This window comes from Dioscorea cayenensis, chromosome 13 (genome assembly GCF_009730915.1).
Source record: "Dioscorea cayenensis subsp. rotundata cultivar TDr96_F1 chromosome 13, TDr96_F1_v2_PseudoChromosome.rev07_lg8_w22 25.fasta, whole genome shotgun sequence".
Lineage (NCBI taxonomy): Eukaryota > Viridiplantae > Streptophyta > Magnoliopsida > Dioscoreales > Dioscoreaceae > Dioscorea > Dioscorea cayenensis.
In genome coordinates this window covers 6,160,812-6,188,492 of record NC_052483.1, presented here as the reverse complement: position 1 = coordinate 6,188,492, position 27,681 = coordinate 6,160,812, and the positions used below count along the sequence as shown (strand labels likewise).

Here is a 27,681-nt window from a genome sequence, read left to right as displayed (position 1 = left end):
TTATTTATTTACTTTTTCTGCAGGTGTGGACAAATGTGTTGTTAGCGTGCTGATGGGAATGAAGTGCATGGAGCTTCCTTGAGTATAGCAAGTATTCGACAACTTGAGGAAAATGAGAACCAGATCATCAATCTCTTTGAAGATCCAACAATCTGATGATCAATCAAAGCTTTGATTTCGCAATGCTACTGAAGAGCATTAACAAATTCTCAAGTTGAATCCAGATTAGGGAACAAGAGAGGATAAGTTTGGCAAGGCATAATTTTGATCGAGCGAACAATTCGATGAGGCAAAATTTGGACAGCTGAAAGATTATGTCATATTCATCAATATTTATTATATGATTGAATTGCTCATCACACATTGAGCAGTTTTTTCTTAAACAGAATTCATCACTTATCCAATCATTAAAGACTGATGTATCCCTATTATCAAATGTCACCTCTACATTCTCCAAATCTTTATTTAACCATTTTGCCTGGTGTTTTTTATTTGTAACATTCTCAATTTTTTTTATTTTGGAAAGATGATAAATTTACAAGACCTTTCCAATGCTTGGCAGATTTTCCTGTTTTTAATTTCCCTTGAAGACCTGAAGGTACAAACATTTTGATAAAACACAACAATGAAAACAGAGTAGACAACGCATAAGTTCGCATGGAGCTTAATGGTTTACCATCGTCAGATGAAAATATTCACAAATCAAATGGCACAGCAAGAACATCCAATGTTTCATATATAAATTTAATTCCAGCAACAGTACTGCAGGCACCAATATAACAATGTCATATTCTCTTTTTCATTTCCTCCATTCATTCATTCATTCATTCATTCAATCAGGAAATGGAATCTAGTTCTTAAAGATTCCTGAGACCACATTCTTCAATAACTCAAAGTATCATCACTATTATTTACACAACTTAATTACACTCAACCCGGGCGCACTCCCTTCCGTCAGAATCAGCCATAGGGTCCTCCCATTTTCGTCTATATAATGTCCCTGGTTTTCAATTGGGTACAAAGCACCGAAAACACCCTAAGAAACTCCTACAAGCCTCTGCAAGTTCTCCGGACTTGTGAGTGCCAATATATACTGAATAGCCATAAAGAGCATTCCTATACAATCTCCACAAGGAAAAAATAAACACAGGCCAAGTGGGCATTAATTTTTGCTCTTGCCCAAAAGGCAAACTAAACTAGCATTTCACTTCACATCTCCTGATTTAAGGGCACTACTAAGCACTACAAAAAGTAATAAACAGGATGGATACTCTTAGCTTATTTACCGTTGTTCAAGGCATTGTGTTTACTGGTATTTCTTGTGCCAAAGGTGGGTTTTGCGCATCCTGATAAGCAGAGGGACAACAAGCCGTTGTAAAGACTTGAGAGCTGTTGTGAGATCCGCAAAGGAAGGCCGCAAGTTTGGATCTCTACATGTTCATTTCACAAAAAGCAAAGGTTGAGAACAAATCAGAATTAATACAATTCTACAATACATATATATAAAAAACTTAAATGTTATGTATGCATAGTTCATATCATTATTAATATTGCCAGCACTGCCAGATTATTTTGGCTACGAGAGGATCAACCTCTTTTGGAATCTCCAGATGGTGATCCTAGAAGCCAACAACACCCACCACCTGCATTAGGTTCCTACCAAACCAAGGGATCCTCAGAGCATCACGAGGGAACGGCTCAAGTTAACAAACACATCAAAGAATGCCAAATGTCTAGGAAATAATAAGGTTCTTAAGTGTAACTATAGATAAGCATATCTATAGATAACTATAGATAACTATAGATATAGCATAGATAATATAACAGAAGTAAATTATAGATAATTCTTTTTTAATTTATCATATGTTGCGGTTAACTTGTTCATCCTTCATTAGTTTACTGCTGTGTTGTTTTTGTCTTATTAGTTGTTGTGACATCTCTGTAGCCAAAAAAAAAAAAAAAGAGGGTTTTAATATAGGAAACTCACTTCTCATTTGATGGTTCATTGTGCAACACCCCTGGCGCCATCCATTCAGGCTAAAACAAAATAAAGCTAGAGATTTAGAGATTTAAATGTGAGAAGTTAGACAGACTAGAAATAATAATTTTCTAAATGTAGTAGAGCAAAGACTAGATCTCACCATTCCAACGGTTGACTTTGATGATAAAATGGCTGTGCTCCAACCTCGAGAGACCAAAATCACAGACTTGCATTACACTGATATCAGAATTCTATCAATGCGAACTATTAAAGTATCAGTTGATCAAGAAAATTAACATTTATTATTCTATTGCAACACTTAAAAAGAGGTTACCTTTCCCAAACATACACGTAAATAAATTTGTTTGGCATGGATGTCTGTAACATTAGATCATATCTATTGGCTTCCCAAATAGATCACAATACATAAAGGTAAACTAAGGGTGATGCTATGGCCAAAAGGTACAACTTGAACTTGCCCGATATTTTGACCAGTCTTCATAGGAAAGGGCTATACTGATAATTTAGAAGGACCTCTTAGCTCTAACTGGAATCATAACCGATGAACAAACACAAGTAACCAATCCCAGTCAAGAAGTCCACATAGTGACAACACTAACGAAAACTACAAAGAAAAGCATGCATATACACATAAGCACTAGACAAACTAAGTTTTAGAATGAGAACAAGAGCATGGATATCCTACGAGTGTAATTATTCAAGCTTGTGCATATAGCAACACATTTAAATACATTTTTGAAACAAGGCAGGACTAGTTTCGATTGGGCCCAAGAGGTATGACAATGATTGAAAGAGTTAAGTTAATCTATGATCGAAAAAGTTAAGGTAAACTCACTTTTAACATAGGTTTTACTGACATCTAATGAGACTGGAAAGACACACACATATTTGAAAAAAAAAAGAAAAACTATTAATGGCAAGATACAGGTCAGCAAATAATGAACACCTGAAACAACTAAATGAGTGATGTAAACCAAATGATTAATATTTAATATAATCATGATTATAGACTGAGTGACATAAGAATTGTTGGCCTAAACAGCATATTTTCTACAAGTATGGGATATATAAAACTTCATGATGCCAGATCCATGTAGAGGTTCAGATGCCTTAGTAGGAAACTTACAAATAATGTCTTCCAAAACAAGTTAATATCTGTTCAAATTCGAGGACTTCAATACATCCCAGATATTGGGATGCCAAAGCAGTCAAACTCCACCTCTCAATCTGCCACTATAATAGAAAGCTATAATCCTTCCAAATTTTCCACATAAACACCAGTTTCCCTTGCTATAATTTCAACAAAAACCCACCAAGTCCACTTTCTGCAGGCCAAAACATTACCAGCAATCAATTTAAGATGACACAATAAACAAACATCCTACACAAATCCAAGGAGAACTGCTACCAAAAAGGTAATAGGAACACAAGTGATGGAAATTATCATCTTTTTTCTTTTAATTATTCTACCAACTAAGGATGAAAGTGCATAACTCAATTAGTTTCAGATAAAGTTTTAATTTTGACAAGGAAAGTTCTGCTATAAATTTCTGAATTACATTAGCACCTGCCTCATCAATAATTGATGGGAAGACAATTAAAGTAAGCAATGGCGCATTCATCATGCTTTTCACACTTTAATTATTTTCCACAAACTCTTCATTAAGCTCCTAACCAATGTTCTTAAGTCAATGTAAAATGGAACCATTTCTGTTCAATTCTACCATCAATTCATTTTAAATATGATAAGCGATTGGGAGGTTATCACTAACTAGAGTAGGAAATTTAATATATATATATATATATAGGTTTAATTCCAAAATAATAAAAAAGGATCAGGGATTGAATAGGCGAGGCATATATATACTGACAAAGAAAAAGATTTTCAAGATGGCACATGCAATATATACTACAAGAAACTTGACTAATTTCTACGGTAAACATTCGTAGGGAAATATATTACAATCGTAGGTAAACATTATTATCTACGAAAAACAATCATAGAGCTAAACGTAGAGAACACCCCCGTAGGTAATAGGATTTAGCTATGATTTCCTATTTTCGTAGCCGAAATTGGAACTTTTCTCTACATTAATTTCGTAGAGAAATGTAAACAAAATTTGTGGCTAAATTTAAAAAATCGTTGAGGGAAAAGATGATTGGCTACGAATAAAATTGTAGGCAATGGCTTCCTTAATTCTCTACGAAATTTAGTTACGAAAAATTTTGTTGAGAATAGTGGATTTGTGTTGTTCCATTAGGCTTTATCTACGATAATTTTCTTAGAGAATTGTGGGATTTGTCTACAATTTTATATCCGTAGTGACTTTATCTTATTTTATCATACTTTAGCTACAATTATTTTTGCAGTCAATGCCTAACAAATCGTAGGCAATGGTTTAAATTTTCATTGCAATATTAATATAAAAAATCGTACTAATAATTCATTGTTAATATAAATATTGAATTCAAAGGTATCCATTCCAAATATTAATTTGCTAACATTGAATCCAAAAATAAAATGTTCAATATAACCATTTGTCTACAATCATTCCAAAACCTAAGTTACCATCCAAATACAAAAGCATCAAAAGACCAAAGTACCATAAAAAAAATAATCTATGAGAATTTATGTCCCACTCCTTTGGCAAAACATATTAACTTCCTGCAGTAAATTATAAAATAAAATTACTATATATAATACATACTATTTCATCAAAAAACAAAAAAAATCAAATCTTAAATTTTTATTTAAGAGTTACTCTTAGAATATGTTTGTTATCCAAGCAAAAAGAAGTAAATGTCAAAGATACCACACCTGAAAAAATTACAACCACCATATAGTGATCAAACTTGGTGATCACCTTGTCCATCTCCACTGCAAAAAAAAAATAAAAAATAAAAAATGTCAAATAAAAACTTTATTAAGTTGCATCATAATGTAATAAACATAATCATATAATACCTTTGACTATTTGCTTCATGCTCATCATATTTTGCTCCTAATATCTGCCATTTAATTTGACGGAAACACATACTTGAAAATTATCACATGCTACAATTTAATTTGATGGAAACATGCACTTGAAAATTATCTCACTTCAATTTTCAACAGATATATATATATATATATTTATGTATATCAACAGTAACATAGAGAAATAAAGAAAACAATAGAACAAATAAACAACATTTATTTACTCACAAAGAGCTTAACCATTAGCACCTGCAGCCTATGATTACAATATTAACATCTGCTATGATTTGATTTGATGAAAACAAGAAATTGAATAATTTCCCACTTGGATTTTTAACAGATAGAAGTATATCAACAGTCGTCATAGAAAATGAAAACAAAAGAACACATAAACAAACATTCAGATTTTTTTAGTTCAGAAAGACTAGAAGTAAACAAACACAAAGAATGTTGCTGAATGGGACCAAACATTTAGTATATATTGGCTTGCCTTCGATGCTATGAGTTCCTGGCCTGCCTTCGATGCTCTCGGGATGCAGAGATATGATGGATGAGTAGTTCTGCAGGTAGTAAACACATTATGCACAATTTTATATTTGGATTTATTGTTTTAATCAAATACTGAGTGGAGAAACTAATTCAATTCACACAAATCCTAGCTTTGTACTTAATAAATTTACTTATCATCTGGTGATAGTTGTTGTCCGTGCAATTGCAACAGTTGAATTAATTCAAAATGGAACATTGAACAGAGCTAAACCTAGGAGAGTTGCATTTCATTTCTCTCCTGTCAAAGATTGAGGTTTCAATCCATGGAAAAATAAAATAAAATAAAATCCTAGGAGGGCATCAATGTTTTGATTGGTTCAAATTTTGACCAAAGTACATGTAAGAGATTCATCCAATTCTCACAAATCCTGGCATTGTATTTGATGAATCCATGCATTTGCAAGTAGGAATTAATTCAGAATGGCGCATTAAACATAGCAAAAACTTCATAGAGATTCCTAGGAAAAATAAATACAATCTATGAAAAAGACATTATTCATTCCAAGATGCTATTCCACAAAGGCAACCTGATTGCCAGTCTACAGCTTAATTCTCATTGCAATTTGTTTTGTGGCTTTAAAAATAAATAATCAGCATTTCAAACAATATTGCATCTTCTTCGAGTTCAGTTTGAACTTCAGTTTAATTCTTCGTCGCAATTCGGTTTGCATTGCCAAAAATAAATAATCAGCATGACAAACAATGTTATATCTTCTTGAGTTTATAATCTTTTCATGTTGTGTTCTGTGGTGGGACAAAGAACTATAATCTTCCTTTCTAATGAATTATGGTGGTTTATTCATGTTATTAAAAAAATGTTATTTATAAGAAGAATAAAAGTTACATGTAATATAATAATGTTTTTAATGCTGGACGCCACTCCTCACATGCGCTCAAGAAAAAAAAAATGTTTCTCACATGCTAAATTGAATCATTTCCCATGTAAACCCCATAGCCTATAACTCATGACAATGTTATTTAATTACTAATAATTGATGCTTTAACCTTCCTCTAATTCACAGAATAGAACAAAACCTTTTTTTTTAAAAAAAAAAAAACCTTCATTTAGGTACTTATCATACATTTAACTGGAGAAATTTCTTTACTACTTCCGGAGATGGAGTAGAATTCAATGCAAAACACAATAAAATATATGAAAATTTTCATCAAAAACCAGAAAAGCAATCCCAAAATTGGAAGGATTTCTAACAAGAAGAAGTTTGCTAATCAGAAAACCCAAAAAAAAACACCAAACAATTACCAACATAGAAACAATAATGCACAGAAGATATATACACTATGAAAATCCGCAAAGAGAAATGACGAAGCAGTACCAAAATTCAAAGCGCCAAGTGTACCATCAACAGCTACAAACTAAGAATGGGATCAAATATTTAGTATTAAGAGCTTTTCTCTTTCATGTCACTAATAATCCTCCAAAGAGCTTCTCTTTCTTCCCAGAAAAAAGTAACATGTCATAAAACACTGGCATCCCTAAGTTCGTCTCATGTATATAATTTTGGACAGTCATATAATGCCTATGGTACAATCTCTTTGTTGCAATACTTGCTAAATTCATATTTGCTAACACAAGATCTCAACAAGTTTCTTCAAACTTTTGTGAACTAAAACAAATTTAGGATCTCACAGCCAGCAGTCCAGTGTATTTATTGATTACCAAGGATTATATAAGGATGGCAAAAATAATGCCAAAATTAGTCCACAATTCTTACAATAAACCAGAAATAAAGTGAATGCTAATTGCTCAGATGTAGTAAACTTACCTAATTTAGTGCCAACAAGAACCACTGGTACTCCAGGAGCATAATGTTGTTAAGCACATTCTCATAGCTTGCCCAACTCACCAATGAGAAAGCAAACACAAACACATCTGCTGCTCTATAACTCAAAGGCCTCAATCTATTATAATCCTCTTGCCCTATTCAGAACCAAAAGAATTTAAAAAAATAGCTTAATTCACCACAATAAGAATGAACACACGAAAGAAAAAAACCAGAAACCTGTTAGATACATGTATATATGTGTATGTATATCATGAGTATAGATCATGTACACTATACGTATTTGTACACTTCATCATCTATTTATACATGAGCTTGTCCATTGAGATTAATGGTTCAAGCATTTCTCCCTTCCTCTCACTCTCTAACAAAACCAACCAGCAGTGTCCCATAGGCCTAAATTTACAGTAGTCCCTTCCACAACAACATTAGCACTAAAATTATCAAACACAATAGGTATATAATCCTGCAGACAAGATATTCAACCAAAATCTTAGCAGAAATCAGCCAGCGAAACGCACAAATCCAAGAAACTGAATCAAGTCCATGATGTACTCTGTAAAAACCAAGCAGAAATCAGCAATGCAAACAATCAAATCCAACAAAACATACTGAAGCTCACAAACCATTCAACAAAAAATCCAAGCAAAACAAGAAACAGAAACAAGAAAAAAGAAAGAAACCAACAAAACAAAGTCAAATCCACAAGCCACTGGAAGAAAATCCAAGCAGAAATCATCAAACAAAACAACACAAGCTACCAATAACAAAAATTAACAAGGATAAAAACCAGTAGATCTCAATTTCTCCCAGACTTCTCTCTCGCAAACACCACAAGCTACCACAAACACCACAATGTGGGAGATGAAATCGGTTCCGATTTTGGGATAAAACAAGGAAAAAAATTTATGATTGAAGTCACTCACCAGTAAGAGAGATGCAATGCTCTACTTTATATCTTAATGTCCAAAGAAAAAACGCTAGCTTTTGGAGAGGAAGAGCAGCAAGTAGATATGAGAGAAAGAAAGAGGGGTAAAATCTTAAAAGGAAACATATTTATTTTAACTAATTATTTATAAAAATAAAATTTGAAGACAAAAAAGGATTTTTATTTTAGATAAAAATTAATGCACATCAGTTTTACACATACATATATATATATATATATATATATATATATACTCAATTATATACATATATGTGTGTGTAGCCCTAAAAGAGGACCAAAAACGGAGTCACAGTAGATATTTTTTTTTTTTAAAAAGGACCAATATATATATATATATATATATATATATTTTAAATGGAGTCACAGTAGATATATAAATAGTTATAAATGCTTATTATATAAATATTCAAAATATGAAATCAATTTATAAATACTTATAGCTTACAATAGATTGGTACTCAATGATGTACAATTTGAATTCCAAATTAATACTTCTTTTCTCTATGATATGTTTTGTGACAAATAAAATCGATGTCTTACCTATAAAAAAAAATTTAGCAACTAGAAATCATTCAAAAGATTTGGTTCTCCATCAGGTGGGACATTTTTGGCCCCTTAAAGCATTTCTTTTCCTCTACGAAAGTTTGGTTCGTAGACAAAGTTTCGATTGTTTCCTCATCTTTTCCCTACGACATAATTTGTAGACCAAAAGAAAGGCTCTCTTTTACCTACAAAACAAATCTTGAATTAAAAAAATCATTTGTAGACCTTGGTCTTCCTGCGGGTGGGAAATCTTTGGCGCCTCAAATTATTCATTTTTCTGTACAAAATATATAAATCATAGATAATTCAACATGTTTAGCTACGAAATTTATTATGTAGATCTATAAAACATAGGGAATATCCACATTTCTTGTAGTTAACGTTAATTTTATAGTATATATGCAATAACTAAAGGGCATGTGGCCTAGCGGTACCTCGAGCCTCGTTTGAGAGAGATGCGAGTTTGATTCCCCATGACCATGTTTCCCAGTTTAAAGAGAGTGAGGACGCGTGGCAAGTCCCCCGCTCGCGTACACCCCTAAGGGTCGGTGCTTGTCAACCTACCTCAAAAAAAAAAAAACTTAAATAAAAAAATATGAATCCAATGGACACCCTTTATCTATATATTTTTTTATTCATTAATTATCAATGTATTTTGCGTAGAGACAGATGAGTATGCAAGAGATTAATACCTTGATGTTTAAGAAGAAAATAAGTCATTGCATTGACCTACTCATATATTGAATATCCATATACATACAACTGTCAACTGTTGAATTAGTCAGCAAATTCAACATATTCATATATTTAATTGAACTAATTAAAAGGCAATGAGATTTTTAATGGAGATAACTAAGTTGGAAGGAGAACAACCAGAAATCTCACTCATGGAGGTACAACCCCCTAAACCAGCCCCAGTTTCTTATAGAACAATGATAAAATGAATTTGGCTTCAACTTTGATATATAACAACAGACAGAGCAATTAGAATGATGGGCATATGTGACATGGAAGGTTCCAGTAAGACCACATGACATCCGAACATGAGTGAGATTTCTAGCTGCAAGTTTCTACTTTCACAAAAGAGAGAGTGAAAAAAAAAAAAGCAACTTTCATATTTCTCTGGGAAAGACATAAAGGTGAAACATGCATGTTTCATTTGATGATTTTATAAGATAAATGGTAAATATATTTTAACATTTCTAGGACCACCGACCAATCAGAAGATAGAGTTATCATCACCCTCTTTTAGACAATGAAAATTTTTTCAATCCAATATGAAATTATTAAAATGGACAATAAGATAAGCCTAACCTACATCAAAAGGGTATTATAGATAGTATTCAAACAAAGCAGAACTATAACTAGTCAATTCTGTTTCAACTGTTAATATGAAGTTGAAAGAGATATGGTTGCATTATAACATCCTTCTTCACAAAAAAGTTTTTTGAAAAAAAGCTCCATTTAAAATCAACCATGAATCGAACAAAAATGTAAATAGCTAGACCTAAGCAATTGGTTTTATGTGTGTATCCAAGGTGTATAAATGAAAACACTTGAAGAGAAACTAAATTACAAGAAAGATATAACCAAATCAGTGAAGCAATTTTAAATAAAATAGGATTCCAACCTATTTCTTAGAAAGAATTGCATTGAACTTATTTATCTAGCAAAAAATGTGAAAAACTCTTATTAGACACAGACTCTGTTTTCCTAATTAGTTAGATAAATCTATCCTTTTATAAGCCAACTTATTTCTTCATACCTAATCAAGTAAGTGAATATAACAAAAATTGACCTATAACATTATAGATCTTAAACCCATAGTTCTAATTAATCAGGTTCCTATTCCATCAATATATAGGTTTCATTCATGGTGTCAGAATCAGTAATTGAAATACTCATGATCTCAAAATATTAATGCTCTTAGAAATCAGTAATAGAATGTCCAATAAAAGATTGCCATTAAAAACATCACTATTTGAATTTGAGATCCATCAACAATAACAACTGACCAAATTCATCTAATGACTTTTGTTCTATTGGTCATTTGGTTGATCAGTTGATAGAAAAATTTGAGTAGATGCAACTAGCAGATCTAAAAAAGTTTTGTCATTCCTGATCCCTGTATAAAACTTGCAAGCATTCTCTTGATTTATGTATTTGTTTGAATTGTTGTTGGGCATCATAACAAAATGGTTATCACATATAAGCAACCAATGAAAGGAATGAGGTAGCACCAAATTCAAGAAGATCATACCTAAGATGAAAATCACAGTTATCGATAACACTCCCAATGGAAGAAAAGGATATGCATTGGTTGGTAAAACAACACAACAAAAATAAAATTTAATAATTGAAACGTGATTTATATGCATGGGCCATTATTAAATGCCATAAGTAGAACATTAACTTAAGTCTTTTTGCCTAGTTTAATGCAACATGTATTAATCAAAGCATATGCATAAGAGCTACAAATTACTTCAAGGAATACAATTCACTCTAAATTTTGTCCAATAAGTGGCACGCATTCACCATTTGGAAGCAACATGCTTATAAAATGCTTGAAGCTGCAACATGCTCTGCAATCTTACCAATTGGGTAATTGGAATTTTATGATTATTGGGTCAGCCCTGGATCCAAAACTACCCATATAATTTTTCATTTAGTGCAAATAAGTCAAGAGGTCATAAAATTGGAGAACCTAACCTGTTATTCCTATAGTTTGGCGTCTAAATCCTCCAAGGTTTTTGTGTAATAGTCCTGTGTATAGCGAAACAGAAAATGAAATACATCAATGACAATATAAGAGTAATTTCCCTGATGAATACCTTTTCTCTTCAAATTTTGCTGCAACTCAAAGTTTTGCTTGTTGAAGGAGCTCCAACGTTTGTCATTATATAATTCATAAATGATATTAAGATGGTATAGGATGAAATTGCAGCGTTTCTTCAACCTAAATAAGATACATGAAAATATGCCCATAAAAAAAATTTAAAAAATAAACACATCTTGAAGGATTGAACAGTTTAGAAGAGCCATGAGTTCCTCAAAATTGCTCTTATGTATCTTCTTCGAGGCCTTATTGGACTAATCCTTATTACTGCCCCCCTCTTTATGGCAAGACTGACCACTTGCCAAGAAAAAAAAGGTAACCAAGTCTAACAGCTCTACTGGCTTGCTGGATAAAAATTATGTCAGCTTAATGTAGTTCAATTAGTCACTTTCTTGATAAAGGAGGGATTTTCTTCCATTTAAGACTACAATCCAAATAGAACTGCTACTCTAGAAGGATCTTATGCAAGTATATATATGATTTCATAGAATACGAGATAAGTTTCTATGGAAATCCGATTATGCATTGACTTTAGATAAAGCCAGGCAATTGATCTAAAAGTACACTTGCTCCGGTGACACTAGTCTAACTAATAAATGAATTAGACTGCGAAAAACAATAACACAAATAAGAAAAGCAATATATGAGGCAACAAATCTAAGGCAAATGTACGGGTAAATTTTTCATGTAGTCACTGTGTTATGGCGGATTTCCACTTTGATCATCGTGTTTCAATTTGTTTCTTTTTGGTCATTAGTTATCAATTTGTTTTCACCGGTTGGTCACTTGGGGCTTTCCGGCTAATTTGAATAGCGTGGCACTGGAAATGCCACGTCATTATTTTTTAATATTTCTCTCATCCCGTGGAGAGAGGATGCTGACTCGGCTAACATAACCCCAGTCAGGATGCTGACTCAGCTCATTTAATCCTAGTCAGCATCCAACTAATCTTCTCCTTTCCCATTCTATGCTAGGGTTCATCCTTCCAAACCGAGAGAGAAAGGGGAATTCGATCCGAGAGAGAAAGGGGAGACACTCACTCGAAGCACACAGTTTTTTCTCCATCAGTGCTGAAGCGAGAAGAGGAAGAAGAAGTCCTGAATTTCTGACGACTAAAGTTAGGGCTAACCGGTGACGACCATAGTTGGTCATAATGCCGAACTGTTGGAATATAAGAGACGTGGAAGGCGCAGCACCAGAATATGGTAAGTTATTCTTGTCCATTTTCAATTTATTTTCCTTTCCACGTTAATTTACTTCTTCAATCTTTCTTGATTCTTACCATTTTGTCCTTATCTTAATCTGTAGTTCTTATTGGGACCCAGTTGTTATCCTCTCCATAACCTGCAAAAACTAGCCCAAATATGATGTATATTCAACTGAGTTTAGCATGCTTGAAATGTGATGTTCCTTTATATACTCTTGATAGTTGTTCATGTTTTGTTAATTGCTTGGTTGTCCTGGCTGTGTTTGTATGGCATACTTGTATGTATTGTATGTATGATGTACTGGTTGTAATTTATATATGTTTTATTATTTCTTATAATAATTTCCATTGTTTTCATCCAGTGCCCTTTGCCGATTTTTTTACAATACAAATGCACTATGGGATGGATGACATTGCAAATTGGAGTGATTATAGGATGGCAGGCTTTGTAGATTTTTGTGATGCTGATTTCATATCTAGATTGGAGATTTTAGATATGGCCAGAGATTTGAAGATTCATGTAGATGGGTGCAGCTTATGGTGGAATGAGAAGAGTAGTCAAGTAGCAAGATTGAAAGAATTAAAAATCGACTCGGGATGTCATCCCGATGGCTTCAAGTGTGGGGAGGCGGAGCAGGGATTGCAAGTGTTTATGTGAAGGTTGTTACGATGGATGATCCCATTGGTCCCGAACAATTCAGGAAATGTTGCAAGTGTAGGCAATTACGTGAAGGCGCTGAGGCTAATGTAGAAGATGAACTAGATGAAGTTGAGGAAGAGCTCATAGATGCTGGGGATGAAGACCTTGATGGTGGTGAAGAACATGTATATGGTAAAAGTTTGGAGGATGATGAATTGCAAGAAGAAGCTGGAGATGAAGATCTTGATGCTGCTGAAGAACATTTGGGCTCTGAAAGTGGGACGGGGGAAGAGATCCTCGAAGATCATGTGATCAATAAAGGTGTACTGGGGATAATGAAGGGCAAGAGGTCGAGGGAGATGGGCAGGGAAAGTGATGCAGAGTGATATTCATGACTCGAGTATAGTCTTAGATGTGAAGGCGCGAGGCGATGAAGGCGATGTCGAGGGTGAAGGTGATGAAGGGGATGAAAGGAATTACTGCGCTAATCAAGGATATGATGCTCATGTGAATGTTGGCGGGTGGTAGATGATGGCCAGCGGGATGTCTGAGGGCCCGACTATGCTTGATTCGATGAGTGCAATCATGTTCTTCAAGCGATGAAGAATGTATCAAGATTCCAAAGCCCAAATATTCTGAATTTAGAGAACAGGCAGATATGAAAGATCCTCATTTTAAAATAGGGATGAAGTTTAGAAGTTTTTGCACGAGTTCAAGCAAGCGTTGAAAAAAACTATGGGATAAAGAAACGAGGTTGTTATGAACTTCAAACCAAACAGTAAAGTCAGGTGTAGGGCATATTGTAAAAAAGGATGTCCATTTTACCTGTGGGCTTCACCAATGATGCATGATAAGAACACAATTCAGATCAAGGCTGGCCATCTCAAGCATGAATGTACACGTGACCATAATATAAGGCATGTCAGTGCGAAGTGGATAGCAGAAGAATACCTGGAGCAGTTCAGAGCAGACCCATCTTGGAAGCTTTCAGGTATAATACAAGCTGTGAGGACCAACCAGCAAACAAACATAAGCAGATTAAAAGCTTGGAGGGCCAAAAATATTGCAATAAGGTACATCAGCAAGTATATCTTACTTTTTGAAATTGTTTGCTTAATATTTTCTTAGATGGATCAATAATATTATTTACCTGATCTTTCTTTTATATACTTGTTGGGAATTAGAATGCTTGATGGGGATGAGCACACACAAATGTGTAGGTTGTATGATTATAGATTGGAATTGCTTAGGACACACCCTCAGTCCACAATCAAGTTTAGATGCAATGAGGGTGTGTTTTCAGCAATGTATGTGTGCTTATCCCCACTCAGAGCAGGATTCCTAGCAGGTTGTAGGCAAGTTATATCTGTCGATGGTTGTTTCTTGAAGGGATACTATGGGGGTCAGCTACTTACAGCCGTTGGCATAGATGCAAATGATTGCATCTATCCAATAGCATGGGCAGTGGTGGACAGGGAAAACTTCGATAATTGGGTGTGGTTTCTGGAATTGTTGGCTGAAGATTTAGAGATTAGCAACTCTCATCACTGGTGTTTCATGAGTGACAGGCAGAAGGTAAAGAAAATATTACTAAGTTTAGTTTGTTTATTATCTTTTAAATCATAGTATGTTTCTATGTGCTGATTTAATTATCCTTTGAATCATAGTATGCTCTATGTGCTGACTGGATTTTAATTAGAATGGGCTGTATGTTTCTATATGTTGAATCATAGTATGTTTAGATGTGCTGAATTTTACTTTGAATGGGCTGTATGTTGCTATGTGTTGAATTAATTATCCTTTGAATCATAGTATGCTCTATGTGCTAACTAATCACCAATTTGAAGCATAGTATGTTATATGCTCTGAATTTTACTTTGCATGGGTTGTATGTTTGTATGTGCTGAATTAATTTTCATTTGACTCATAGTATGCTATATGTGCTGAATTTTAATTTGAATCATAGTATGTTTCTATGTGTTGAATTTTAATTTTTGTACCTTGTCCTGTGAATGTTTGCTGGTGAATGGATCTTCCATTAGGGCCTTCTAAATGCAATTGAGGAAATCTTCCCTCACAGTGAACATCGATTCTGTGTGAGACATATACATACAAACTTTAGGAAAAAATTTAGAGGTAAAGGTCTTAAGGACCATTTATGGGCTTGTGCTAGGAGTAGTTACATCCCTGCATTTAACATGGCAATGGAAGCACTCAAAGATAAGTCAGTAGCAGCCTACAATTTCATGAAAAATATTGACCCTGTCCATTGGAGCAGGTCGCACTTCAAATCAAAATTTAAGTGTGACATGTTGCTTAACAATTTATGCGAATGCTTTAACAGCCAAATACTTGAAGCCAGGACAAAAGGGATAGTTAGTCTTAATGAGATGATCCGAACACAGCTAATGGTTAGGATCCAAAAGAGAAGAGATTTAATGAATAAATGCACCACACAGCATTGTCCTAAAATTGTTAACAAGCTAGAAAAGGGCAAACAATTAAGTTGGTCATGCAAGACAACTTGGTCAGGTGGTGACAAGTACCAAGTTGCATGTTTAGATGGGCAATTTATTGTTGACTGCAAGGAAATGTGTTGCACATGTAGGAAGTGGCAACTGACAGGTATTCCCTGTTGCCATGCAATATCAGCCTTGTATTACAACAAAAAAAACCCCGAAGATTACATAGATGAGTGTTATAAAGTTAGTACTTTCCTGGCCACATATAACCATATATTAAACCCAACACAAGATGCAAACTGTTGGCCAAAGAGTCCACAAGCTCCAATCATACCCCCAGAACCAGCAAACAAGAACAGGGGCAGGAAACCAATGATGAGGAGAAAGGATCCTCTTGAAGAACCCACTGGATTCACTAAAGGGAAGGTCAGTAGGAAAGGCCACAGCAAGACTTGCAGTGTTTGTGGAGCTATTGGGCATAACAGGAGGTACCATGGCCAGCAGGTGAGCATTTTATGATTTTATTAAACATTTTAGCTGCTTTCTGTTTATCATTACTCTAACAATGTGATACTCACAGGGACAAGGACAGAGGCACAACACAGCTGAAGAGGCACATAATCAACAAGTACAATCAGAACAAATTTAACTATAATATATCTTTTCAAATATGCCAATAGTTTTATTTGTTTTGATGCAGGGTGATAGAACTGACATAGATCCTATGGACACAATTGATCCACATGTTCTTCAGGATCACTTCACCAATGTTATGGAGGTATGTTTACTGATTTTTGGAAAGGCATGCGCAGGACAAAACATGTTCATATAATATGCACAAAACTTATCTGTTTTAATGTAGATGAGTAACATTCCTCAACATGGGCTGATCATATATACCCAGGAAATTACAACTGCAGAACATGATATGCAGAGGCCTCCAGCAAGTGGAAGCCAGGCAGCTTCACCTAATATACAGGTAGTTGATTTAATTAACAAAATTGTTTTACAGCAGATTTATGATGAAAAATTGTTTATATGAAATTCTTAGGCAGTTGGAGGTGGAAACATAAATGTGGGAAAATTGCCCTCAAGGGGAATGGAAAAACAACTTCTGTCCAAAGGGCAAGCAAGGAAGCAGTTACCTAGGAAAATATCTCCTCAGGTTATCTTCAGCACTCCTACAACAATTGGGACTCAGGCAGATGCAAAAGTGCCACAGGTATCTTTTTTTAATACTTGAGGAGATGTGCAAGATATATTTGATGAAGCATTTAATTATATAAAAATTGCAGGTAGGAGTAACCACTGAGCAAACCACCCCCGCAAGTGGAAGCCAGGCAGCTTCACCTAACATACAGGTAGTTGATTTATTTTACAAAATTGTTTTGCAACAGATTTATGATGAAAAATTGTTTCTATGAAATTATCAGGTAGGTCAAACCACTAATCAAACAACAACCGTGAAAGCATTTGGAGGTGGAAACATAAATGTGGGAAAATTGCCCTCAAGGGGAGTGAAAAAACAACTTCTGTTCAAAGGGCAAGCAAGGAAGCAGTTACCTAGGAAAATATCTCCTCAGGTTATCTTCAGCACTCCTACAACAATTGGGACTCAGGCAGATGCACAAGTGCCACAGGTATCTTTTTAATACTTGCGGAGATGTGCAACATATATTTGATGAAGCATTTAATTCTCTGAAAATTGCAGGTAGGAGTAACTACTGAGCAAACCTATCCCGCAACAACAGTTGGAGATGGAGATGGAAGCTTGGAGAGGAACATTTTGCCTACACTGGTGATACAAGACCAACTCCTCTCCAAAAGCCAAGCGAGAAAGCATTTTCCAGCAAGACCAACACCAATCAACAATCAAGGGGTGGACAGAAATTTAGAAGCGAAAACCAAACCAACTCAAACTGGGAAAAAAAAGGAAAGTTTGGCTTCCACCAGGGCTTGGAGGGAACAATGCATCTGGGAGACCATAAAGAACTGTAATAAAAGGGGGTGCTATGCAGAAGAGCATGTGCTTGTTTTAAAATTTTTTGCATGGATCAGAATAGTGGTCTTGGGGAACTGTCAGCTGTGTTTTGTGGTTGTCAAAATGGTATTAAAAAAATACAGCTCTACTGCATTTAATTCTTTTAAAATTTTGCAGGGACCACAACTGTCAGCTTTGTTTTGTGGTTGTAAAAATGGTATTCAAAAACTACAGCAGTGTTTTGTGTGTTTTTAAATTTTAGTCTTGGAATTCTAGCGACAATTACGATCGACCAATTACATCTTTGGAATTCTAGCGAAAATAGTATTCGACCAATTTTGTACTTTCGAATTCCGAGAATCAATTGTATATTTATTTTGATTGTATGAAAGGCAATTGTATTTAGTCGATGTTCTATTCTACATTACCAGGATTCATTCTTATTAATTTTTATTCAGTTTTTGACCTCAATTCTGTAGAAAAACTGAAAACAGAAAAGTTAATGTTCTCTTGTATTCAGCCAATTTTGTACTGGAATTCCCAGGAATCAATTGTATATCAATTGTATATTTATTATGATTGTATGAAGACAATTGTATTCAGCTGATGTTCTCTTCTACATTCCCAGGATTCATTCTTATTAATTTTTATTCAGATTCTGACTTCAATTTTGTAGGAAAACTATAAACAGACAAGTTATTTCTCATCTGACATATATTGCAAATACTAAATCCCTTCACAAGTTATTGCTCATCTTAGATGTCCTGCAAAATACTAAATCAATTGAGAAGTCTCAGATGTCCTTGTGAGTAAGAATGACAAGTCTCAGATGACCTTCCGAGTAAGAATCAATCCATTTAACTGCATAAATGAAATCAATACAACCACTACGAATCTTTTCTCAATGACTGCCAAAGCTCGATCATTAAAACAACCATTTGCCGTTCCAGAAAAATATATTTACATGAGAAGTGAACCATTTGCCAGTCCACAAAAAAATAGTTACATGAAAATTATAAACAAAAAAAAGAACTTCAGGCACACATGAACAAATTTCTACACTGTCCTCGGATTCCCGATTGAGGTTGTACACTCTACTCAGCTACCACGATAACATGTGGTTCCTCTCCTCGCTTCAGCATTGATGGAGAAAAAACCGCGTGTCTCCTCTCCTCGCTTCAGCACTAATGGAGAAAAAACAGCGTGGTTACTCTCTCGGATCGGATGTCTCCCCTTTCTCTCTCGGATCGAATTCCCCTTTCTCTCTCGGTTTGGAAGGATGAACCCTAGCATAGAATGGGAAAGGAGAAGATTAGTTGGATGCTGACTAGGATTAAATGAGTTGAGTCAGCATCCTGACTGGGGTTATGTTAGCCGAGTCAGCATCCTCTCTCCAGCTGGGATGAGAGAAATATTAAAAAAATAATGACGTGGCATTTCCGGCGGCCACGTCATTCAAATTGGGCCGGAAAGCCCCAAGTGACCAACCGGTGAAAACAAATTGATAACTAATGACCAAAAAGAAACAAATTGAAACACGATGATCAAAGTGGAAATCCGCCATAACACAGTGACTACATGAAAAATTTTACCCGCAAATGTACACTAAGAATCAAGCAATGTCCACTTCCCTTGTTGTAGCACAAGCAAAACTCTTCTAAATATTAGCATTATCAAAATCATGCAAGAAATAAAGGTGAAGTCTGATGCAACCTGGGAAAGAAAGGTAAACTCTTCTAAACATGCTCTGTCCAATTGGTAAGCTTACAAAGCATGTTGCAGCTTCAAGCATTTTATAATTTTTGTATTTGCACACATTCAATGCTAAACAATGCATACGTTAAGCAACTAAGACGATGCCTTCGATGAGGATGAGAAATCCAAAACCCAGCCAGGTGAGAATAAAAGCTCCCTTAACCATGGAAGTCAGGGGCGGACCCACATGGGTGGCAGCCAGGGCTGAAGCCCGGGCTGGCCGACAGGAAAACCTTAGAAGAACTGTGTCCAATAAATTTTTTTATACAAATATTAATGTTTAATAATATTTTATTTGTATCTAGCTAACAAGTAATGGACATGGGCTTGAGTGGTTTGTGAGAGTTGAATGATGTGAGCCCACCCTGGTTCAAATCCTAGAGGTTACCATATTAAGTTTTTAATAATTTTAGTAATTAAAACAAGTTTTTTTTTTCAAAAAAATTGTGAAAATTTTAAAAATTATAAAAAAAACAATGTTCTAAACTTTATAATTTTTTTTAATAATTAAGAAAAAAATAAATTGATAATGTGGCATGACAAATGTAAAAAATTCAGTAATGAAAATTTTTTTCTTATTTAAAATTACTAAAATTTTTAAGTTTTAATAAAATTCATGGCTCATTCATAACATCCATCATAATGACAGTAATTGACTTTAACACCCCTTCATGGAGTGAGTTTTGGTTACGCCACTTTGGTCGTAGTTGAACTAAGGAGAGCACATGGTTGAGTAATCTTAGAAAAATTAAAAGGGTGATCGAATATGAGAATATTAAACTTTTATTTAGCGTCTGAGCTAAATTCCAGGTCCGCCATGCGATGAAAGTCATTGATCAGCATCAAATGAAAAAGGGAAAAGGTTAACCAAAAGAAAATAAATACCCCCTATTTAAGCCCTTCGATGACCATCGCCACCACCTCCACCACCGACGAGGTCGAAGAGCATCTTGGATTCTAAGAAACCGTAATCCTAGCCCCAGACCTAACCCTAATTGCAAGGGGATGAAGATGTTATTTGGCCATATAAAACCTAACATTAACTATTTCTACTGCCACTACATTATTTTTAATTTTTAGAAGAGCATGTTTAGAGGGGTTTTTAAAAAACCACCTCGATAATCGAATATTTTTTTTATACTAATACATAACCGGTTTAACAAAACCCCTCTAAAAAAATCTCTCCCTCTTTGTGTCTGCGAACCCAAGTCTCTATAAACGCAAACGCCGCTCGAGGTTTCCCAAATTCAAAGATAAACAAAAGAGCAAAAAAAAAAAATTTCGGATTAGGGCTTCGATTCTCCCGATTCGAATCGGGAGTTCATCTGCGCGCTCACTCCGCTTGGTAAACCCTTTGTTTTTGTCTCTGTGATTTAAATTTTGTGTGTTTTTTGGTAGATTTTGATGTGAATTCAAGGTGGGAGCACTTTGGTTCCTTTTTTGAGTTGAATTTTGGTAATTTTTTTGAATTAATTTGAAGCATGCTGTATTGGATGGGATGTTTGGGTTGGGTTCTTGATTTTGAATTTTATTCTTCGATCTAGGTTTTGGAAAATTGGTTTTTGATTTGATTTGTATGTGATTGCTTGCGAATTTGCTTTCGTGTAGAGGATTCGTGGAGATCAGAGACAATGTTTGGTCATTCATCAAGGAGGAGTAATAATACCAAGTATTATGAGATTCTTGGCGTCTCGCAGAATGCGAGCCAAGATGAGTTGAAAAAAGCTTATAAGAAGGCCGCCATCAAGAATCATCTGGACAAGGGTAATGACCCAGAGAAGGTGAGTCTGTTTCCTTTCGTGTAGTTTCCGTAACTCCTGCTTATTCTAGTTCTCATATCTTTGGGAGGGTGAATTTATAGTTCCTTATTTTGTGCATATTCTACTATCATTATTGAATTAGAGTCCATTTTATTCATTTTTCTTGTGATATATGAGTTGGAGTCCATGTAGCTAGCTCATTGCATTTACCTTCATTAGTATTCATTGTTGACCACGATATCATTTTATTTACTATTATATGGTAAGTACATTTTAAGCTTTGATTCTTGAACTGGTACATTGCTAGTCCAGCCCCTGCTGTGGATCTTTAAATTGTTCATGTAGCCAGGCAATGCCCTGGATTGAGTTCTTTTGCCTAGCATGTGATGGACCAATATTTTTTCATGATGCATGTGTCCTGATTTAAATGTTTAAATCAATGAAATATATGCCTGAGTTTAAGTTCATGGGTGTGAAAATTTTTCTTATTCAAAATGATGGAGTTAGATTAGGATTAAAAGTGGTTATCACATTTTTCCTTAATTCATCTTTCTCTCAAGGAATTGCTGTTATTACAAGGAGATGTGATTGCATTGAGTTGTATGAAATTCAATAACCTTTCATTCAATAGGGCATGCATGTCATAAATATGCCATGTCACCTGGAGATTCTGTAGACGTCACTTCTGAACAAAATTTAAATCAGAATCTGAAGTCACACTACAATTTTGATGTAATATTTCATTTCTTTGCTGGAAGATGGTTATCTTATTTGCCTTTCTTTGTTTCCGTTGGAATTTGTATGGAGCATGAAAGTCATGTTGATTCTTGGCCTTGGTAATTTGTATGGAGCATGAAAGTCATGTTGATTCTTGGCCTTGGTAATACCTATAGATGGAAGAATATGATATCATTGTCAATAGCCTGTTACAACACTATTTTATTATTGCTTACTCTACTGATGATTTTGGTCATACTAGTTGCTTCCGTTTGTGGACAGCTTCTAATTTCCTGAATGAATGATTGTAGGTTGTTTCTCGATGCTCCCTGCCACAGTTAGTTCCTAGTGATGTTGTTGAAGTTGAGGTATGATGATATGGCTTTTGGCGTGTAAGTGTTCTATTATATCAAGTTCGGATTTGACCTTTTATAAAATGGTTGGTTGCAAAGTTCCTGCTGATATGAGAATGATTGAAATTCTGAGTAACCAGTTGCGTGTTGATCAGGTGATTCTTACTGGTACCTATCTCTTTAATTTGATTTGAATATCTTATCTCTTTTTTTATGAGATGCTGGTTCACAAATTGTCATTCTGAAGGACCTGAAACTGTTACAACATTACAAACTGAACAGCAAGATTGCTAAATTGTAGATATGATAACTAGAACTTCAAAAATGTACATGCTCGAAAGACCAGAACATTACAAACTAAAAGTCATCAATGAACTTGACTAGGTAGAGAATAAAATCAATCAAGCATAAAAATCCCACGCAGGCATAAAACACTTTCTTTTCTTGTTCAGAAACCATATGCAATCAAGTCAAGCACTTCCATTAGAATACATTGGCAAGCACTGGGAAAGACAAAAAAAAAAAACCAAAAAAAATTACTTCAGAAGGAACAGAAAACCTTTATGCCAAAGTAAGGAGCAGCCGCACGTTCAAGAGAGAAGAATGCAGGTACCCCAAAAGAAGATGTCACGGGGTAATGCTGTTTGTAGATTTATCAACAACACTGAGAAATGTTAGCATAGAACAATTTAAAAACAAAGGTTTACTTTGTATTAAAAACTACAAAAACATATAATGAAGTGACAACGAATACCTCACTGCTGATACCTGGAATCAATTCTCTCAAGCATTTGATGACACCCGCAACCGCTCTCGTCCTCTCTCCTGGCGTTGAGAGAGACTCATGAAGAGTGACATGGCCATCATCAAAGCGATGGTCACCATTACCCAACAAACACGTAAAAACACCGGGAAACTCTTTCAAATGATCCACAAACCTGCATAAGATCAACAACATGGAATCCATTTTGAAAGATCTTTCTTTTCTGAGAAAACTATGAAAGCTGATAAATAAAGATTTACCAACGACCTGATCCTCGATTACAAATGGCACAAACTCGATCGGTCTTCGATTCCTGCTTGCGCTCCTCCAATCGAAGGAGAAACCATGAGACAAGGAAAACAAACTGAAAACTAAGACTGGTAAGCAAAAAGGGAGACGTACATGTTCAGGATCGCACTGTCAAAATTCAGTACCCAAAAGGATACAGTTTCAGTAACCAGAAAGATACAAAGTTAAAAGGTGGAGCTGTTTTTCAGAGAGAATATTTTGCCCATACTTCCTATTGGGCTAAACCAAATCTATTAAAAGCTTTCAAAAAAGTTCTTCATCATGACTTTAGAGTTCTAATACAAAACAACGTTAATTAAAACCTAGTACTAGAAAAGCCATAAAGGTTACATTAAACTAAGCTCTCATTGGCTGCAGTGACGGTGAGAGATCTCCCAGCTACTTTAATGCTGAGTGGAGGTCCTTCAATCCTATTAGTTGGTTGACAAGTCAATCCATCTTTTGCTTCTTTACATTGCATCCCTTGTGCTGCTGACAAGTCAATCCATCTTTTGTTTCTTTATTTGATAATGTTTGTATACTTATGTAGGAGAATTAATGGTTAAAAATGGTTAAAGATCGTGAGGGTTGAAGATTAAGAGGATACAAGAAGTTTTTTACTTTAAGTAATTAAGCAAAAAAATATTTTGTAATAAATATAGACAAATAGTGTAAAACTCTTTATATTTTGTTATTAATCAAAATACATTGCATTTGAGCTCATTACTTGTCAATTAAAGTTTCTAAAAATTTAATTTAGAATACTTTTTAAATATATTGAAAAGATTCATGTTTTTATTTACAAGTTAAAACAAATTTATTTATTATTAGTAGAAAAAAATAAATTAAAAATTTAATTCAACTAAAGAATAAATTTAGAGGTGATTATAATCTGGTTTTTATAAGTATGAACATGTTAGAAAAAAATAATAGTTTTTAGAGGCGGTTATAACTACCTCTAAATCAATTGAAAAGAATAAGAAATTATTAGGGTACAAAGGCCGTTACAACCATAAGAAATTATTAACCACCTCTAAATCAATTGAGTAGGATAAGAAATTATTTGGTGTAAAGGCGTTTATAACCACTTCTACACTTGTTATTTTAGCTATGGAAGCAGTTAAAACTTTGAAAACTGCCTCAAAACCCCTCATTTGGTGTAGTGTTCATTATTGTAGTTAGAGGTGGGCACTGGCCGTCCGACAACCCGGCCCGGAACCGGCCCGTCATGGAGACGAGCCGGTTACGGGTTGGACTTGCCCCAACCTATGGGCCAGTGGGCCTACCCACCGGCCCTAACTCGTTTTTGAATTTTCTGATTTTTTTTCCTATTTTTTCTGAATTTTCTGAATTTTTTAGAATTTTTTAATGTTTTTAATCGGGTGGGCCAACTCGGCCCGCCCCGCCGGGTCAACATGGAAGCCGGGCCGGTTCCGGGCCCGGCTTCCTGTGACCCATACCCGCCGTGTTCAATGGGCCAACCTGGCCTAGCGGGTTCTACACCCAGCCGAGTCGGGTCCGGGTCAGTGGGCCGGTGAACCACAACCCGATGGGTCAGGCCCGCCGGGCCGGTTAATGAGCCCGTGCCCACCTCTAGTTGTAGTTGTCATAATAATAATAATAATAATAATAATAATAATAATAATATAAAGATTATTTTTAACTATATATATGTCTACTAGTCTAAGTGTTTTTTTTTCATTTGGACTAGTATGTATTTGTGTACTTTATTTTAAATATTTATTTGTTTTATGAATTTGTAATTGATTTAGTTTTTTTTGTTTTGGTTTTTAACAATATAAACAAGCTGTTGGAGGGAAAAGAGATTCAAATCCTTAATTTTTTTTTTTATAAGCATGTCAAACAGTGTTTGTGTTTGATACATTTCTCTTTGAAAGCTAAAGACATTTAATTCGTTAAGCATTTGACAAAACAAATAAAATATAATCTGGAGGGTTATATAACCCCAAACATGAAGGCCAGACAAGCAATGTGACGCCCTCGCTAGCGAATGAGCAACACAGTTCACCAACCTCTATATGAACGGATTAATTTTTTGATAGGTCACTAAGTTTTTGAACTCCTGCTACCAAGCTTTTTAATTTAGTATCATAAAGGTTCATCAAGTTTGATTTCGTTTCTTCGGAGTACTTCATGAGTGACCACATCCATGCTCGCCGACGTGGATGCTCGAAAAACACAATCAAGACAACTCCGCCACGCCCCGGGTCGAGATGGAATTCCACGTTAGTCGGCTCGTCCACATCGCGAGACTTGTCCACGTCAGCAGAGTTGGTAACCGTTTTGATACTAATTGAAAACTTAATGACCGAAATCAAATAACAAAGTGTTAGGGTTGGGGTTTGGCTAGCCGACCTGCTGACGTGGACAAGTTCTGTCGACGTGGACGTGCCTACCGACGTGGAGGCTCCATGTCGGGATCGAGGACACGAGCTAACTATCGCTGACGAGTGTTTTTCCAGGGCGTCCATCGCCAAGAAGACGTGGATGTGGTCACTCGCAGGTAACCTCCCAGTGAAACAAAATCAAACTTAAGTAACATTTACGATACAAATTAAAACTTGGTAGCCGGAAAGAAAAAAGTTCAAAACTTAGTGACCTATCAAAGAATTAATCCCCACAACTCTAACTTGAGATAAAAATATTAAGTTTATCTTTCAATCATGTGCCAACAATCCAATACAAGTAGGGAGCTCTTTTGTAGCATGAATAAGCTGCACTACTGAAGAAGAATCACTCTCCACAATTACAAGATTGTATCCTCTCTCTCTCTCTCTTTAATCCAAGTGAGTACCTCTCTTAATTATCTCCATCAACTCCAATGAATTAGGCCAAGTGATCCCATGAAAAACTTGAGAATGACCATCCATAAATCTCCCAAACCAATCCAGAACAACAAATGCAATAGCACCCTTTTTTGAAAAAATTACTGCATCAAGATTAATTTTTTTTCGCACCATTGTTCAAGTTTACGGCACTTGTGGACCTACTGTTCTGCATGCATTCATGGAGGTAGCATGAGATTTGCCTTTTGTATGATCTAGCCATATTGTTTTCAAAGGCCCCAGCCCAGCACTGACAACTTACATATCATTTGAATCTTCTTTTATTCCAAATCAGCTTGTTATGGCGACGCCAAAGACTCCAACAAATGGCCACTAATTCTGCCCATCTTTACCCCAAACACCCAAGCCATAAACACACCCACATATAGACTTAGCAAAAACACAAGTGACAAGGCTATGTAAAGTGGTCTCTTCGCATTGAGAAAATCAGAATTTTTGTAATACCAAGCCTTGATTGACGTGGCCTTCAAGCAATTTGGCTGAGTATTTAATTAATCGCCACACTTTGTTTCCCCAAGAAATGCCGCATTAAAGAGGTGTTTGAATTGAGGGTTAGAATACTGTCTGAATGAGATTGATTATAAATATTAATATATAACTATGTTTGGGTACATTACTATTAACTTGGGAATGAGTATTGTTGGAATTATCATTATGCATAGTAAAAGTATTTCATTACCCTCAAAATGGGGGGCATAGAAGGGAATAAATACTATTGACAGTAAATTGACATTTTTTGCCCTAGTTAAGATTTAATTAAATAATAATAATTAATTATAATAATTAAAGTAAATTTTAATAAACATAAATTGAGTAATTTAAATATTATAATATTTAAAATAAATAATAACTGACATGAATTATTTAATAGACATATTACGGCTTTTTTTTAAATATTACAAAAAAAAATATTTACTAAATTACGAATGTTTGGGATTATTTACCAAAATACGCAGGTCGGTGAAAAACGGTAAAACTTTTCCCGTTTTCAATTTTTTATTTTTTTTAATTTAAAATATAGAAAATGGGAGAGTTTCTCCTGTTATAAATAGGAGCATATCTTCCTCAACCACATTAACAAGAATATAATAAAAAAACATGTAATAAATCACATAAACTAGAAAGATTTATTAAATTAAACAATCAAGATTCATAAATAATAATCGAGAGACCTAGACATACAATTCCCCTAGAATTGGGTTCTTATGGATCCTAAAATAAAGCATTAAA

General features: G+C 34.9%; 1 protein-coding gene and 1 long non-coding RNA gene across 12 annotated transcripts; one reads left to right on the top strand and one right to left on the bottom strand.

The window, feature by feature from the left end:
- Positions 1-757: 757 nt before the first annotated feature.
- LOC120274993 lies at positions 758-8,343 on the bottom strand. 11 transcript variants are annotated; one of them, XM_039281519.1, is made up of 9 exons: positions 8,257-8,343; positions 7,709-7,886; positions 7,313-7,467; positions 5,470-5,539; positions 4,968-5,011; positions 4,821-4,880; positions 2,142-2,185; positions 1,988-2,037; positions 1,065-1,430 (listed from the first exon to the last, which is right to left on the bottom strand). In XM_039281519.1, exons 5-9 carry the CDS (start codon positions 4,993-4,995, stop codon positions 1,307-1,309), a joined length of 306 nt encoding a protein of 101 aa, XP_039137453.1. In that variant the 5' UTR covers positions 4,996-5,011; positions 5,470-5,539; positions 7,313-7,467; positions 7,709-7,886; positions 8,257-8,343; the 3' UTR covers positions 1,065-1,306. The 11 variants fall into 11 exon arrangements, 4 of the variants coding, with proteins under 4 accessions (XP_039137453.1, XP_039137454.1, XP_039137452.1 ...); XR_005541025.1 differs by lacking the exon at positions 8,257-8,343 and having other exon boundaries at positions 758-1,116; positions 1,287-1,430; positions 2,142-3,327; positions 4,968-5,539; positions 7,709-8,113; XR_005541021.1 differs by lacking the exon at positions 8,257-8,343 and adding an exon at positions 3,129-3,327 and having other exon boundaries at positions 2,142-2,245; positions 4,968-5,539; positions 7,709-8,113.
- A 12,529-nt stretch (positions 8,344-20,872) lies between these two features.
- Positions 20,873-23,059, top strand: LOC120274995. The gene is made up of 4 exons (XR_005541026.1): positions 20,873-21,048; positions 21,312-21,484; positions 22,492-22,688; positions 22,986-23,059. It is a non-coding gene; the product is annotated as an uncharacterized LOC120274995 (long non-coding RNA).
- The last annotated feature ends 4,622 nt before the right edge of the window (positions 23,060-27,681 follow it).